The sequence below is a fragment of the Equus asinus genome, chromosome 5 (genome assembly GCF_041296235.1).
Source record: "Equus asinus isolate D_3611 breed Donkey chromosome 5, EquAss-T2T_v2, whole genome shotgun sequence".
NCBI lineage: Eukaryota > Metazoa > Chordata > Mammalia > Perissodactyla > Equidae > Equus > Equus asinus.
In genome coordinates, this window is record NC_091794.1 from 102,669,764 (window position 1) to 102,687,257 (window position 17,494).

The following is a 17,494-nucleotide window of genomic DNA, read 5'->3' on the forward strand; positions in this document are numbered from 1 at the left end:
CATTTAAAAAACTACAGGTGAGTCTCCGAGAGGTTATGAAACATGCCTGAGATCACACAGTAAGTGGCAGAGCTATGATTTAAACCGAGGTCTGTCTGATGCTAAAGCTCTTCTGCCATCTTCCTTTGCATCAGTAAACATGTTCTGTGCCACCTGGATCCCCCGGAACCTGACTTTGCCATTTCTGAAGGGAGCCGAGGGGCAGCCTCAGAGATGCTGCTCCGAGCCGGGACCTCTCACCTTCTGCTGCCTGATGGCCTTGTTGAGTCTCTTCTCCTCGTGCAGCTGGTGCTCCATGCGCTCCAGAGCCTCCTTCAGCAGCGCCTTTTCCTCCACTTCTTTGTGGATGTTGTCCTCCAGCTTTGCCACCTGTGACTGGTACATCTGAACGGACACTTTGCTCTGCCTGAGCGTGCGGGAGAGACAAAGTCTCTTTCCCCCTCATCTTTCCCACGCACCAGCAACGTCCCGACCTGGGAGGGTCTCAAAATACTTCCACATACGGCTAACTCAGTGGTTTCATTATAAGCGGGAGAGAATGACAAAGATCTGGGGAGTCCGGGGCAGAATAAATAGCGAATCAGCTGAGTAAGTGGAGCAGGAGGTTGGCAAAGGACATGCTGCCAGCCCCCCATTTCCCAGAGAGGGCAGGGGGAACTGCGACCACTGAAAAGATGATGGAACTGTCCACAGTACACAAATGGTGACACAACGTCAAAACTCCTAACGTGCAGCTTATTCATGAAGAGGGTGGAGAATGGAGAAAGCTGACCCCTTCAGAGGCTGCTTTCCCGCGAGAGACGTGTCTCTATCAGGCCCTAGTCACTGTCCGGCCCCCCGCCCCAATATTTTAGTTATTCCACACCTGGGCCTTCCGTCCTCCTGTCCCGGACCTCGGGGTCTGCCGCTGCCCTGAGGTGCAGCTGGGAGAATGGAGACCTGGGCCTTCCCATGGGGACACGGGCGGTACCTGAGCTGTTCGATGTCTTTTTCGTATCCTCGCAGAAGCTCCTCTTTTCTCTCCAGCCGGTTCTTGAGTTGCGTGATCTTATCAAACACGAGATCGAGGTCCCTTTGTCGAAGCTGGTTGACTTTCTCCCTCTCTTTTGGGGAGAGGTGCTTCATGGACACGTGACCTGACATATCTTTGATGTTCATCAGACTCCCGAGCGTCTTGCTCATATCCATGTACTGCAAGGAAAGCGTTTGCAGATAAGAGGCAAGGCCGAGACCACTGGTGACTGCTTTAAGGAGGAAACGTCTAATTCTGTTTGTTCATTCTCTGCTGTTGCAGAGAACAAACACATTGCCAAATGAGTGCAGCTGGGGCTCTTTGTACGACTTTCAATTTCCCTGCATCCATTTGTCCTATGCCTCTTTGAGAAGCAGGGGAAAAAATAACAACAAATATAAACATTCATTCTAACTACCTGGTTTATCAAGGAATTCAGCTAGGCAATTCCCGACCCACGCTGGGATAGTAGAGGGGTCTTGTAGAGATGTTATAACAACTGTGTGTGGAAGGCTGATGTTTAGTTAAACTACCCGGGGTTAACACTGACTGCGGGGCCAGGCTCGGACGGAAGGGGATGGATGCTGTAGGCACATACCAGCTTTTCACTGAGATCTAAAGCCTCAGCCACCTCCATTTTCTCTGCCTTCTCGGTGGTCAGGATGGACCCTGAGTTGGAAGGGCCATTTTGAGGCTGAAATAGAAGAGAAACAAAAAGTCGGCGTTCCATTATGAATTTTGACATCCAGAAGTTAAAACGCTGTGTGGTTACCAACGGGTGACTTGAGACGGTTGACTTTCATCTCAGTTCCTGACCCTCCAGTCCGATTCCTTTGTCAGCTGCTTTCTTATATCTGTGTTCCTATCATTCAGAGCATGACTCTCTTTGAAATGACACATTGCTTGTCCCATTCTTTGGTCACTGTCTGTCTTCCCTGTCGACCAGCGGTTCTCAACCGGGGGTGACTTTTGTCTCCCCTCCCACCCCAGACATTTGGCGATGCCTGGACACATTTTTGGTTGTTACAAACGGGGCCGAGGAGTGCTACCGGCACTAGCGGTAGAGCGCGAGGGTGCTGCTAACCATCCCACAGCACAGTCCCCCGAACAAAGAGTCACCTGGCCCCAAATATCTGTAGCACTGAGGTCGAGAAACCCTGGTCTATATGACAAACTTCAAAAAAACAGGACCGTGCTGCTTTTGCTCATTATCCCATTTCTTGTGCCCAGCACGGCACCTGGCACAGAGTGGCACATAGTGGGCATGTTTGTTGAATGAATGAATGAAGGTTAATAGAAAATAGCCCCCCCCCCCCTTTTATTAAAGGAATCTCACTTTTATGCAGTGGAAGCTATACCCTCACAAAATTTGGCCAAACCTTCTCCTAGTGCTGGAAGCTGGGGAGTGGGCTGGGGACTTCAGACCCATCTCAGAGACAATGCAGGCTGATATTTACAGCTGTGCATTCACAAAGACCCTAATCAGCCAGCTGGATGCTGGGAGTCCCAATCGACTGCGTGGAAAAGCCACCAGAATGATCAGGGAGTGTGAAGGAGCACAAATAACCGTAATAAATCTCCTTAGAAAACGAAATTGGGTTTTAAGTGCTTGCTATGAGCACCCCATAGCATTTGCTGGCACCACGCTACGAATCTCTGAGATTGAAGAAGCCCCAACTCTAAAAACACAAAGGCCCCAAAAGTAGCTGTGATAGATAAAGGTGGACATATTTATTTATATCTATAGAGATGACGATAAAGAGGGTATTTGAAGGTGACAATATGCTGGGTGGATCTGTTGAAAAAAGAACCTGAAATGCTGCTCTGTATCTCTGCACCCTTCTCCAGAGGCCCCCTCTTTTCCTGAAGGAGGGTCACCTAAAGAAGAGTCTGGGCCACAGGGGTCAACCACACAGTCCCCACCCCCCTCTTCTGCAGACCAGCAGGATGCTAGAGACAGACAGGCAGGGACACGGTCCTGGCTCCGTCGTTCATGGTTCTGTGACCTTGAATGAGGCACTTGCCCTCCTGAAGCCTTAAGTTTCCTCATCTGTAAAATGGGGATAACAGTGACTATGGCACAAGGCTGCTGCGAGGATGGAACGAGAGGACGCGTGCAGAGGCTTAGCTCCACGCCTGGCGCACAGCGCGCACTTCACAGCTGTCACCTAGCCTTCCCCCTGCTCCTTCTCCTCTTTAGTTTTAGTGACTGCCAACCTTGGAGGATGGAGGTCTTCTGAGAGAGGTGGGAGGTTTCCTGCTCTTTGCTGTGGGTGGTGGGATCAGGGGTCGTGGCTAAGGAGAAGGCAAAGCCTGGAAGCAGGGTCAGGGTTTGGGAGCCAGCCGAGCTCCCCACCTGGAGATTGTCCTTCCTCCCTGAAGCTTGGAGAACGAGGGTTTGATTTTATCAAGGAACCAACACATTTCTGAAGATGCATATCTCTGGCAAATGTCTAGACAAATTCTTGGAGAGAATGTTGGTACAGATAGGAGGACTTTGCTATTTCTTCTAAAAGCCTGTGTATGATTTAGATCCAGCTGCGGCAGCAACCCCTGCCCAGGGGATCCTGTGACTGACGCTGACCTGAGCTGTCCATTGTCCTGTGGACAATCAATCAGCACCCAATCAAACATCCATATGGGGTACAGGGCACCTTCAACTTAACAGGCAATCAACTTACTTCGGAAAGTTCTGGCAAATAAAACTATGCTCCTTAAAAAAGGAAGATTTTCTTGAATAATACTATTTAAGAATACTTAATAAAAATGACAGCTATTATTTAAGGGTTCACTGGGAGCTAGGCACTGGGATAAGCACTTTACATAATTATCTTCTTTCATATTTTCATCATCATTTTATAGCTAGGAAACAAAGCTGCAGAAAGGTTCACGGCCTCGCCCAAGGTCACGCAGCTCACAGAGCAAGGATTCCAACACAGGTCCCTCTGACTCTAGAACTTCTGTCCTCTGACTCATGGCTCCCTTCTGCGACCCTTATGTGTTCATGTTTTTCAGTTTACAGCAAAATGCAAATATTAGGCAAACTCATGGCATAATGTCATAAATCAGCCTGCTGAATATTTTCTGCAGAACACAACACGTGGTGTGAGAAGGAGGGCCCACCAGAGACTGACCCGGCCCAATGTCAATGCAATGACACGTCGTGCTGTGCGGAAATGGAAGGCTTTCTCTTCAAACATCGGACCACTGGTACACATGGCACCGACCAGTTGGTACAGATGTTAGCCCATCACGGGGACCTGGCCCTGAACCACTGATATGCACGGCCGTGCCAGGGCACACAGCTAGCGTCTTCCCTCATGCCCACTCTCTCCCCACACATCAGTCACTGCAGAGACAAACTGTCTTTGGTTACCGCTCGGATCTCTATTTTTGAGAGAGTTGGCAAATCAGATTTTGCATCCAATATTTTCTGGACATTTTTTTCCATCCTGAGAGCACGTAAGTCTAGAAATGGTTCATTCAGGAGGTCTTTATGATCTACAAAAGAAATAATTGACGCTCAAAAGAAAGGCTCAGGAAGAAGTTATTGCACATAATAATCACAGCTGCTATTTACTGGACACTTACTGGGCCAGTATTAATCATCACCACCCTCCCTTGGCAGGTGAGGAATCTGAGGCCCAGAGAGGTTAAACAACTTGCCCAAGGTCACACAGCTAATATGAGGCTGCAGCCTCACAGGAACGGATGGAAGGAGGGGGGAACTTGAACCCAAGAGGATGGAACTTTAACCCTGGCTTCTGGGTCCTAGGCCAGTGCTCCACTCAGCAGTAAGCTCGGTATCTTAAGAGCCCTATCCCCTCTAAACAGGGTATTCTAGAAGGTTCCCCAGTGTTGATCCTTGCACAGTGTTAGTCCATGACAAAGTTTCCACTGGGCCACAGTGAAATAAGAAAAAGGACAGGGGGCTGGCCCCATGGCGGGTGGTTAAATTCGAGAGCTCCGCTTCAGTGGCCCAGGGTTTCCCCAGTTCGAATCCTGGGCACGGACACGGCACCGCTCATTAAGCCATGCTGAGGTGGCATCCCACATGCCACAACTAGAAGGAGCCACAACTATAATATACAACTATGTACTGGGGGGATTTGGGGAGGAAAAAAAGATTGGCAACAGATGTTAGCTCAGGGCCAGTCTTAAAAAGAAAAAAGGACAATGTAGTGAGTTTTTCAGGAAGTCCTATTTATTTAATATCAAGGCCTCCCCTTGACTCTGAGATCATGTCTGTCCATCTTTTTTCTATTACAATGTCCTCTTGGTTATGAAATGATGGGGCTAGAAGATAGTGGTCCTGGCAAATTGGTCAGTCCCTAAGTGAACGCTAGGGTCTGGGACCCACGGCTCTGAGCACGGAGAGCGAGACTGGAAAGGAGGGCACTTACTGGATGAGCAGGCCTTCTCGAGTTCTTTAATTCGAGCACGGAGTTCAGATAAGGCCTTTTTCTGACGCTGAATGACTTCCTCGTGTCGGGACCCCTTGCACTTGGCCCCCAGGTCACTGAAGGACAGCTCCTGTGGCCAGAATGGTGCAAACAGCAGCTTTGTTAGAGAATATCTCTCTCATATCCCAAGACATGTGAACAATTCATGGATAGCAGAAATCTTGTCACTTAGTACCTTGGAAAATGTCATTAAGAGGCTTCAGCAGAGAAAGAAGTAAAATTTTTCATTTTAGATAGAAAGTCACATCTAGGGAGATTTCCAACTTCCCTACTACTTAGCATCACTATAAATAAAACATCCATTCTATGTTCCCTCCTCATGTTTTATTTATTTTCTCTTCTAAGCTTGGGTTTCCGTTTGTTGTCATTTGGTCTCATTTCTGAACAACACGTCAAATTCTGCTCCAGAAGGAGCATTTTTAGAGAACACATGATACTTTCTTCTCAACTGGTAATAAGGATGGTTGTCTAATATTTGCTAGCAGGAATTTGATAGACTGACTTTTGGCTGGTCTAGAGAAGGGAAAACCTTCTTCTGCAACTTCCGGAGCCTCTAGAACAGCTCTGTCCAACAGAACTTTCTGCGATGATGGACAGCTTCCACATCTGCACCATCCAATATGGTAGCCACCAGCTACATAGCCAGAGCTGGGTTTACGAAGGGCACAGACAAGGAAAGGTCCTGTTCATCTCTTAAGGGTCATGCCCCGCTTTGAGATTCAGAGGAGCGCAGGGTTATTTTCTCCAGAAAAATTCACATACACACTATAATTTGCATAACTTCTGGGGGTTCAGGGACCCCCGGAAGCCCAGTCGTGGACTCCAAATTAAACAATGCTTCTCTAGGGTAAGGGATCCATTCATTCACTCATTCATTCATTTCACAAAGATTTATCGAGCACCTCTGTGTGCCGAGCCTTATTCTAGGCTCTGGAGACTCAGCAGCGAATAAAATGGGCAAAATCCCTGCTCTCGTGGATTCTGCTTCCTAGTGCGGGGAGACAGCAATAAGCAAGGAAAGCACGGGAAATACATGGTGGACAGTGTCTGTGTTAGAAGCTGGCGATGGGGTGATGGGGTGATGGGGTGCTGGGAATGGTTTTCAGTTGTAGACAGTTGCAGGGAAGGCCCCAGTCAAAATGGCAAGAAAGGGAAGAGATGGACAAATTGACCCTTTTATAATAATTTGAAAGATAACAATTTTGGCTTACTTCATATGTTCAAAAAAAATTGTACAGCTATGGAGCCAGACACTGTTTCGGGCAGTGGGGAGCGGTGGGGGAACCAGGTAGACAGGCCCTCCTGCTGTGGGGCTCACTTCTGGGGGCAGACTCGACAGATAAGCAGACAGGCACGTAAATAGCTCCAGAAAGTGATAAATGCCACCAGGAGGACAAGGCAGAGAGAGGGAAAGGGACATTCACTCGTTCTTCTTTCTTTGACTCATCAAGTGCCTGTGAGAGGCCCCTGTGACACGTCCCGGGTCCTGTGGCAGCCATGCTCTCCTCCTCCAGGAGGAGCCCGGGGTGCCATCCGAGGTGCTCCTGGGGCTGCTCCCTGCCCTGTCACGGCCCCGCCCCTCATTCCTTCACTTCCTGCAGGCTCTGCCCCAGGTCTCCTCCTGGAGGGGGCTCCCTGACCAGCTGCCCCTACCCTAGAATGTCACTCTCTGCCCTGAGTCCGGCTGTGGATGTCCTCAGAGCGCTCGTCCCCACCGGACGTTTGTTCAACGTTGACTTGTTTCTTGCCTGTCCCTCCCTTTCCAGGACATGGGCTCTGTGAGAGCAAAGTCTTTGTCTCCACAGCAGACTGCGGTTTTCCCAGAGCCAGCACTGCGCCCAAGCACAGGAGATGCTCAATAAATATGGAGCCCGAATGAACTGAGGTCAGAAATAGGAGTTTGCCCCTGCCTTCTGCCTGGGACCAGGGGTCAGCAGCGGCGAGAAGGGGGCGCTCCACCCCGGCTGCACGTAGTAGGACCTCGCTTGACCCCATCCCTGGCTCCAGCCCACTTAGAGGCTACACTGCCGGTCCAGTGCGGGGTCGTTTCTACATTGGCCTTGCCCTCTTTGAGGGTGTATGTTTGCCCTGGGAGTAAATGCCTGAAGTGTCCTGTGTGAGTGAGTGTGTGTGTGTGCACGTGCAGGAGGGCCGGAGCTGCTGGCCTTGGGGGAGGGGCAGCCGCAGCCGCGAGGCTCAGAGACAGCTTTTACTCTGCAGGAAGAGCACGCCTGAGCCCAACGTGACCATTCCTCCCGGCTCTTCTGGGAATTTGTTTATTTACAGAAGACGGAGATTCTTTCTCATACAACTCTTAGGCCCTCTGACCCATTCTGGCTTGGAAAGCAGGAAGCAGCCTGAGAGTGGAAACCACTCTGAGGAGCAGCAAATACTTTCTTCCTTTCATCTTGCAGCCTCCCTGCCCGCTCAAGTAATCCCACCTCATGACAGAAACTAAAAACCACGCGCATCCGGTCAACAATCCATTCCAGCAAACAATGCAGAGTCGGAGGGGGTCTGGGGTGGGCAGGGACCCTGCACATCCTCCCCTGTGCCCAGCACAGGGCCTGGCATACAGCAGATGCTCAACAGTTGTTGAAGGAGTGACCGAATGTGGGCCGGGTCCTGCGCTAAGACCCTGGGATCCCGACAGGAGTGAGACCCGCTCCCTGCCCCACAGAGCTTATGGCTGCGCCGACCTGCTGCGGCCCCGCTCGCGGCCGCCCTGAGCAACGAGGAGCCACTTCTGTTCAAGTGCTCTGGACGGAGATTGATGGGAGCCAAGGACAGCTGGCCGGGCCGCCGGGCCCTTTCGTTCAAGCTGCGTGCGGCCCTGGCTCACTGCTCTTTGGCAGAGGAAAGGCATCTTTGAGAAAGCAGGAAAGCAAGCTGACACATTTGGCCCCGTTTCCAAGTGAAAGCTCAAAGCCCGTTACCGAAACGCCCCGCTCTTCGGTTTCATAAAGCCAGGGGAGAAAGGCCATCCCCGGACTCCAGGAAACCGAGGCCTCGAAGAACCCCTGCACCCCACGGTCAGCCTACGCGGACGACAGCGAACATCAGCCCCAGCCGTGGGGACAGGGTGTGGGTCGCCTTCGAGGACGGCGTGGTGAAGGCTGTTCTTGCTCTCACTCCCATGTGCTACGCAGCTGGGACTTCCAGGCGCGTGAGGCTCCTGGGCAGACACCCAGAGAGAAGTCGCCAGGAGGCTGCCCCGGGGCACACAGGGGACGGCTCTTTGGGAAGGCGGCTTGGCCCTGTCAAGCACAGCTGCGAGTGTCGTCTGGACCCAGCAATTTCACATCTAGGAATTTGTTCTGCATACGCACAAGGATATGAATGCAGCATCGTGCAACAGTAAAAATAACTTGAACGTCCATCCACAGGGGACTGGTTGGACCAAAGGGACACAACGGAATTCTATGCAGCCATTTAAAAGAATAAAGCAGATCTTTATAGACTTACTTGCAAAGACGCCCATTAAACAGTGCTAGGTGGAAAAAAAAAAAAAGTTGCAGAATACATATGGCTTGATATCATTATTTTGCAAAAAAATCTATTAAATAAATATATGTATATATAGGTTTGTGTGTATAAATAACATTTATTTCTCAACAACCCCAAGAGGTGGTGACTGTCATTACTCTCACTTCCCAGACGAGGGAACTGGCAGACAGGAGGCTCCCCGAGGTGGCAGTTTCCGAGAGGAGGGGTCAGGACTGGAACCCAGGCAGACGGAGCAAGCCTGGTTTTCAACCATCGCACAGTCACGACTGTATGAGAGCACGGTGGTCTCCGTGAGGAAAAGGTCTGACGGCACTCATGCCAGACGGTTGACAGACGTAACCTCTGGTGACTGCAAAGTGCAGGGGCAGGACTGCTGGTTTCCACTTTACACACTTCACACAAGCAAGTAGTATTTTTGGAACTTACAACGAAACTATTTTCAAAAGCCCCCACTGAGCTCTTTCTTAGCACGTCCTTCCAGGCACCCAGGACCGGGCGGGCACTCACCTCTTGGCTGCTCAAGAGAATGTCAGTGTGGATTGGTTCTATCTGCACCGAGATGTCACACGTCTGGTTCACATTCCTGGGCTTCTGTTCCTTCTCCCTGTGCTGCTGGAGTTTGTGTTTCTCTTGGGAGACCCTGGGGCAGAGAGGATGTCACTGGGCAGCCGGCTGGCCGGCAGCACGAGGTCCGGGACCCGTGAGCTACCTTTGCAACCACCGGCAGAATGGGAAAGGGAGCTCCACTGTCACAGGCAACCAAAGCCTTCGAGCCTGCAAGCGTCCTGCCCGCAGACTGCTAGAGAATTGGGTTTCAGGGGACCTCAAGGAGAGTGGCCACAGCGGTAGGCACCTACCCTCCTGGCTTCCTACACGGGCTTGGTGGGACCCCTGCTGTGTCACCTGTAGGGGCATTTACTGCGCGTCCACCATTTCAAACACTTTGTATGTGTTAACGCTTCTATTTCTCATAACAACCCCGTGAGTTGGGGATCCTCCTCACCCCATTCTACAGACAAGGAGAAAGACACACAGCCATTTGCCCACGGTCATGGATCTCGTAAGTGGAGGCTCCTGGTTTTGCACTCAGGCAGCCTGAGTCTGGAGCCTGCTCTTGTAACCACTATGTGAACCTGCCTTGCCCATGAGCCATGAGGCACACGCAGGTACAGGGTATACACGAGACGTCCATGATACTCACACTTTCTTGGGGAAGACATTACTCTTATGTCAAAATATGGATAAGCTACGGACGAAGATGCAAACTCACATGTATTTCTTTAGACTAATCTATGGGATAATGGTATTTTATATTTATTTTAAGCTGACCTCTGACCTCCACTTTATACATCTGTTCAATAAATACTTAGTGAGTTCCCTATGTGCCAGGCACTATGTGAATGCTGGGAGTCAATACCGGGAAAGGTTACACAGACCCTGTCCTCATGGGGAAGGCAGACAGTTGAAAAGACAGCTGCAGCCTGGAGGTGTAAGAAGCGTTAGGTTAGGTGGAGCAGGGGCGGAGGGACCTCAGGCAGAGCAGGAGCCCTTGGCTACATTTGGTGAGGGCGAGTGATGGAAAGCTTCCTGGAAGAAGTGGCATTTAAGACCTGAGACCTGTCATCTGGAATATTGGACAGGAATGTCTGAGAAGCACAGAACTGAGCAAAGCCCTCTTTTAACTGATGAGGCTGTGAAGTAATGAAACACATGTCATTCATTAATTCATTCATCCATTCAAATCTTCAACCCGCATTTACTGAGCCCCCTCTCTCTGTGCAAGGCTCCTCAGGCACTTGGGTGTGCCTGGGATCCCCACTCCATGTGGGCCTTCCCACACACCTGAGCGCCTCCTTGAGGACTTCCAGCTCCCTGTCCTTCTTTTCCACCAGGCTGGTCATCTGCGCCATCTTTTCCTTGAGCACACTCAGCTCTCTGCTTTGTCGCTGGACCAGCGCCACGTTCCGCTCCAGCTCCATCTTCTGCTTCTCATTAAGCTCCCCTGGGAATGACATGAATGCTGGCCAGGGGGGCTCCCACCTGGGTCTCCGCTAGGGCCACAGCAGACCTGCCAGGCCCACAAGAACCATGAGGCGGGTCCGCCCTCCAGGAGTTCTCAGGGGGTTCAGTAATGGTCACGATGTTGGCATCTTCACAAACAACAGCAGAATACCGCACATGCGTCGCCTCCTAGCCAGTGCCTGCTCTCTCAGGGCCCGTGTGCTCTTGCCTTCCCCCAGCGCTACATCGGCAGATGCTGTCAGGGCCCTGCCTGCGCGCCTGTGGCATTTTAGGGCACTCTGGCAGACTTTCAGCTGCCTGCTTCTGCATCTGTTTGCCAAAGGGCGTTCTAAGCCCTCTGGAGCCTGCTCTGCTGTGTGTCTGCCGGGTGCAACAGCCTCTAACCAGAGACAGGTGGAGACGAGTACATGGCCCAGCTCCCTCCTCCTCAGGTGGGCACCCCAGGGCACGTTCCACCCGTCCCCCAGCAGTGCCCTGCAGAATGAAGCTCCAGTGCCTAGTGTGGACCCTGGTTGACAGCACCGGCATTATGTGATTTCTGTCCTTTCCTGTCTTGTTTCCACCTCCACTGCTGTGGTTTCCTGGGGTCACCTCTCAAACGAGCTGCCTGCAGTGGAATTCTGGTCTCAGGGCTTGTTCCGGGAAAATCCAAACTAAGACACCTGCATTACCTTGAATCTTTGTGGCAACCCTAAAAGGTAGTTACTATTAACAACCCCACTTCACGGATGCAGGAACTGAGGCTCAGAGAGGTAAAGTGACGCGCTTAAAGTGATACAGCTAATAAATAGCAGATCCGGAGTTGGGTCTCCTGATTCTAGAACTGGACTTTGTAACCTCTCCACTACACTTTCTCATACCTTGGTATAGAAAAACCACTCTTCTTTGAAGAATTCAGCCATAAATGCCGTGGCAGCATTAACAAGTACAGCCATAGGGAGCAAATACCACTGATGGTTTTGGGAGGCACGGGGTTTGAGACAGGGACAAGACGAGCAGAGCATTCCTCACACTCCCTCCACTTCCCAAACCTAGTTCTATCTCCCTTCTCCTGCCTGCCTATGCCTTTTGGCTTGATGGGAACTAGAGATGGGAGAGAGAAGCAGGAAGAAGAGAGGCAGGACAAAAGGATGGGAGAACAGAAGAAGAGCAAAGTAGGAATATTCAGCCAGACTTCTTTGTGTCCGTCCAGAAGAGAGCAGAACTCAGAGTTATTTCACCCCTATTCTGGGTGGCCCCTCATGTCCACGTCAACCCTAGGGAGACGGTGTGTAGGTGACTCTGCATCAGAGGAAAGGCAGCCTGGGGAGGATACATTGCTGAGGGTCCTGGAGCTGGTGAGCGCTAGGCTTGTACGGGCTGGCCTGCCCCACGAAGGCCCACCACGGCCCTCCGAGCCTTCGCTCCCAGAGAAAAACCCCCTGTGGTAAAAGGAGACTCTCCCTGGAAAAGAAAGTTGCATTTAAACACGGAGGTGCGGAGCCCTCTGAGTGTTCCCCGCGGCCCCTGGGTACGGAATCAGTGCCACATCAGGATACAGCTTTTGCTGACCCTGCAAAAGCTCAGGAAGGCAGGTCAAGTGGGATTTTTAATGCCAAGCTTTCTAAGCCCTAAGCCCCGTTTCTTTCCTTTCTTGCAGTGGGGCAGGAACGCAGGCAGTTGTACAAACCTCTCAGATCTGTCATTCGGCTGTGGGCTTCCGTAAGGTTTTCCCGTAACTTCACGATGACCTCCTGCTGAGACAGGATTTCCTTCTGAGCAGTCAATAAGTCCCCTCTGAAATTCACAAACACAGGCGCAGTCAGTTCAACTCCGTCTCCGTGGTGCCTGGAAGGGACCAGGAACAAGGCAAAATGATCCCCAACCGATGATGGTCCATGTGACACCAGCCCCAGCAAGCGGGATGAGGACGCTCTTTAAAAATTCTCAAAACAAAAATTCATTTTGATGCACCTTCCTTAAAAAGAAATACTTCAACATGGAACAAAGGATCCCAGCTGGGTTTGGTCTGAGGTTGAAATATGACTTGCATGTGGGTGACACTTCTTCCTTGATCTCTGGTGGAAAGAGGAGGGGACGCTATTTTTTTGTGGGTTCAGGGATTTTTGAGGACAAGGAAGAAAAGAGAGAGAGGAGGAGATTAAGGCTTCCGTTCTCTCACCAGCTACTTTTAATTTCTGATGGAGAGAGCTGGGGCCAGAAGTGAACGAATGGTGTTCATGGGACCCTTTGGGGAAGTAGGGGCTTTGGGGCCCAGATAATCAGGGGGGACACAGAGAGGGGGAGATGAGGACAATTCCTTCCCCCCAGAGGTCAGGACATCTTGGGCACCATGATGCTCAGGGTGGTGGACAGGGAGGCTGGCTATGCACAGTGGAGAATGTTCTTGGGGAAGTGGGCCCAGCACCACGGCAGGCAGAGGCGCCTTGATGGGGGTTAAGCGGGAAGCACACGGTGTGCATTTCTGAGCGGGTGTGGGACACTTCAGCCCTGAGGAAGATGTGTTATACGTGTGTGTGTGTTGGGGGCAGGAAGAAGACCTGTGGTCTTGCACATTCCGAGGGGGTCAAGAGCCTCAGTCTTTGGGAAGGTATTAATGTCACTTGAGTTCACAGGCTTTTGAAATCCACACTCTTCTTAGATAGACTTTTGAAGGTAGAGTGTGTGTTTATCACAAAATCAAGCAAAATACTGGCAAGTTGCATGTCAAAAAAAAAAAAAAAGATCTGTGTGTGTGTATGTGTCTGTCTGTCTATCCATCTAATCTCCTTGGCTATAACTCTTCCAACTTGAGGATGAAACTTTAGGACTCAAGGGCATGCACGAGCTAATGAAGTGGACCAGAGAAGAGCAATACGGGTGCTGACTCTTCTCCGAGTCATGGCTACTGTTGTCCTCAGAGACAGTCCTACTAGGAGGAGTCAGTCAGGAACTTTTCAGGATGTGCAGGCTGGGTATCTTTGCCTTTTAGGGGTAAAAACTTGGTGACATTAGACTTTGGCAACTGATACTTGGAGCACGGATCAGGCTGGTGGCTTGTCTGCCTTCGGAAACTTTCTGAATCCTTTCTTTGTACCACATTAGTGCCTCCCTGCTTATATGCTGCTTGGCAGTGGCTGTCTGGATCTTTCTCATCCATGGGTTTTGTTCCTTTGAAAACTGTCAGTTGCCTGAGGCTCAAGGTATGGACTTTTGGGTTGGGAGGGATCTTCAAGGTCATTTGGTCCAAACTCTTAGCTTTTACGCCCCTCCAAGACCCCACTCCAATAAGGGGTCTCCACTGTTTGAAATCTCCACTGTCTGCTTATGCCTAGGAACGGGCTTGCCTGGAGCAGGTACTCAGGAAAAATAGCTCATCATAGTATTAGGTAGCATTTACTGAGCAACTTCTATGCGCCTGGCACGTACCGCCTGATTTTAAAAATGAAGAAGCGAAGGCACAGAAAGCCTGTGACTTGCCCAGGGCCACAGAGCTGGAGAGTGTTGAGCTGGGGTTTGAACACAGATCTACCCACATCTTTCGACAACACCACCCTGATTTGCTAGGGGAATCAAGAAGACCCCAGACCCAACCCCTTTTTCAGATCCTGACCACAAGGTCAGAAGCAGTGGGTTTGGTCTGTGCTTGCACACGCTTCGGGTACTCACATCAAGTGGTCACACACTGTGTCTTTGGCACCGCTCTCCAACGGTGGCCCTGCTGGAGAGTCTTGCTGTGTTTCCTTCTCTGGGGCTGAATTGGGAACACGCGAGCGTTATTACAGTCTGCACACAAAGGAAGCCTTCCTTCCCCATTGCTTATCAACACACCTACATCTTTCCCAACTTATAAACACTCCCTACACCCCGCAGCCCTCTCCTCCTAATGAGACCCAGCGTGTGTTCTGTGTCACAGCCTGCGGCACCCCCATACACAAGCTCATTAAATCTTTCGAGCTACTCTATAAGGCAGGGATCATCAATTCCATTTACGCATGAAGAAATGGGCGCAGGAGTGACGGAAGCTGCGGGTGGCAGCTCAGCTAAGCTGGCGAGAGGTGGAGCCTTGACCGCCGGGTCACACCTTCTGCCCTATTTCCTCCTCTCCACTCAGACGAGAGTCTTGTCCTGTCCCCACCTCCCGCCTCCTTCTCAGCCCACTGCCTTCTGGTTTCCATCCTCCCCACTCAGCCACACATTCGCTCACTCATTTAGTCACCCAACTTCTGCTTTATGGCAGGCACCGATCTCAGTGTGGGGTGGCAAGGATGTAGTCATCCTTCACATCCTGGCTTAAACAACCGCCCCCCCGGACACACACAACCTGGACCAAGGTTGGGAAACTGAGTCCCGCTCCACGCCCTCACCGTGGTGCCCCGTTTATCCTGGGTCACCCATCATGGCAGTCGTTTGGCTGACTGCAGGGACCTTGCCTGTCTTCATCACTGAATCCCGTAACATGGAACATAACAGATGCCTAATTAAGAGTGTTGAGGGGATGAATGCATGAGGTGAACCCCACAGCTCTCAAATTAACACTAGGACCGCAGTTCGCGACCAGGCAGGAGCATCCCCCCAGGGGACAGCTGGCAATGTCGGGAGACATTTTTGGTTGTCACACTGGGGTAGAGGGGGCTGCTGGCATCTATTACAGGTAGAGACCAGGGATGCTGCTCAACACCCTACAGCGCCCAGGACAGCCCCACCGCAGAGACTTACCCAAAGGCCCACAGCGCCGAGGGGAGGAACCCTGGCTGGAGGCCTCTGCTGCCAGAACTCTCCTCCAGGAGCTCAGTGTCTTTGCAATAAGATGCGTTACCTTGGTCATTTAGGGCAAGTAAGTGCTCATCACTCTGAGGTTTTTTTTTCAGCCCTTTTTTTTTTGTTTATGAGACAAACCCCGGCTGGTTATGAAAGTGCATTAGACAAAGTTGCAGATTGCTGAGGGCAGAGAGGAGCCTTTGAAAGGCGCCTGCATGGGATGTTTCCATGTGGAAAAGATGATTCCTGGTCACGCTGCTGTGACCCACCCCCCTCACGGCCCTGGCACCCCGTGTGCCTCGCTGGCTGGCTGGCTCAGCACAATGGGTGTCCTGACTCATAGCTGTGACTTCTGTCTAACCTGGGCCCTGAGGGCCCCTAACTTTGTGTAACAGGAAGAAAAGGGGCCCGCAGAGAATAAATGAGCTTTTAAATGATGCCCGGCCTTTTCTTTTCCATCAGCCTTTTGGGGCCCACAGGATAATCAGAACCCGCCCTGAACACTAAGATTTCCTCTGCATCTCTTCCTACCAACCTGGATCGTTGTCCTTCAAATTTGCAATCTCTCCTTCTATTTTATTGTGGTGTTCGGTCACTTTTTGGAGTCTTTCCTCCAGGCTCACGATCGTCTCAGAGTGCTGTTTGATCTGCTCCTTGTATTCCAAGATTTCGTCTTCAAATCCGTGTTTCTGTGATTCCTGTTCTTCCTGGAGCGCCTTTACTGTCTGCTGTTGCAGCTGCAGCTGCTCCCCCATCATGATCTGGGAGAATGGAGAAATGATTAATGTGCTCTTGGGAGCTAGATATGATGACAATAACAACAGTAACAATACGGCCCCTTTGGACCCATAGCCACTGATCCCGGTCCCACCTCAGGGCCTTTGCATATGCTGTTCCCTCTGCAAGGTACACTCTTCCCCTAGCTCCTTGCATGGCTGACTCCTTCTCGTGTTTCAGATCTCAGCTCCAATGTCACCTCCTCAGGGAGGCCCTTCTTGACTGCCTGTCTAAAGCAGCAGCCTGAGACACTTTCTAGTCCATCATGGTGTTTTATTTTCCCTGAGGTGCTTATCACCATCTGAATTATCTTTATTTCTCACTCACACTAGAATGCAAGCTCCGGGAGAGCAGAAACATCTTTTCTTATTACCAATATACCCCCAGTGTCAGCGCCTGGATCCCTGCCACAGCCTCTAGACACTAATGCTCAATAAATGTTTGTCGAATTAATGAATGCACTATTTTACAAGAAAAAAGAGAATGAATGCGTATTTCTTAAAAACAAAAATTGCCAAAGATCCCCAAACGGCAAAGCAGACCCTTTCCCATGAGCGCCCTCTCTTTTTGAGGCTCTGCTCTGCGCTTCCCTCTCGGTGCCTGATCCGAGCTCCCCTCCCGCTTCTCCGACCGTGCCTTCTTTGCTCTCTGGATGACATCATACTCCTGCTCCCGGTTCTGGCTGATGGTTGGCACATTGGACATCAGCCTCCCATCTCCTCCTGATTTGCCTGAGAAGCTCATGCACGTCCGCTGTTTCAACCATCACACCCACGAGGCTATCTTCAAATTTAGACGTCTTGTCTTGTTTCTTCTCCAACTTCTCTTGTACCACCAAAAGTCTGGGACACTTTTGAACTGTGATACCCAACCCTCGCCTCAGTCTGAGCTCTTCATCTTCTCCAGAAGAGGGTCCCTCCCGCATGAGGAAGTCCTCCCTCTGGTCCTCCATTTCCATCAATATGCCACCATA

At 51.0% G+C, this 17,494-nt stretch overlaps 1 protein-coding gene across 11 annotated transcripts in view; it reads right to left on the bottom strand.

Moving 5' to 3' along the window:
- Nucleotides 1-17,494, bottom strand: part of FHAD1 (forkhead associated phosphopeptide binding domain 1) — a 130,805-nt gene that overhangs the window by 11,825 nt on the left and 101,486 nt on the right. For 8 of the 11 annotated variants that reach the window (XM_070511000.1, XM_070510999.1, XM_070510997.1 and 5 more), the window contains 10 exons: nucleotides 16,280-16,505; nucleotides 14,653-14,737; nucleotides 12,674-12,831; nucleotides 10,825-10,984; nucleotides 9,490-9,622; nucleotides 5,416-5,545; nucleotides 4,389-4,513; nucleotides 1,611-1,706; nucleotides 971-1,191; nucleotides 241-406 (listed from right to left, as the gene is read on the bottom strand). In XM_070511000.1, the coding sequence (XP_070367101.1) occupies nucleotides 241-406; nucleotides 971-1,191; nucleotides 1,611-1,706; nucleotides 4,389-4,513; nucleotides 5,416-5,545; nucleotides 9,490-9,622; nucleotides 10,825-10,984; nucleotides 12,674-12,831; nucleotides 14,653-14,737; nucleotides 16,280-16,505 (1,500 nt within the window). The remainder of the gene's footprint in view (nucleotides 1-240; nucleotides 407-970; nucleotides 1,192-1,610; nucleotides 1,707-4,388; nucleotides 4,514-5,415; nucleotides 5,546-9,489; nucleotides 9,623-10,824; nucleotides 10,985-12,673; nucleotides 12,832-14,652; nucleotides 14,738-16,279; nucleotides 16,506-17,494) is intronic. The other 3 variants (XM_070511002.1, XM_070510998.1, XM_070511005.1) reach the window with 1 other exon arrangement.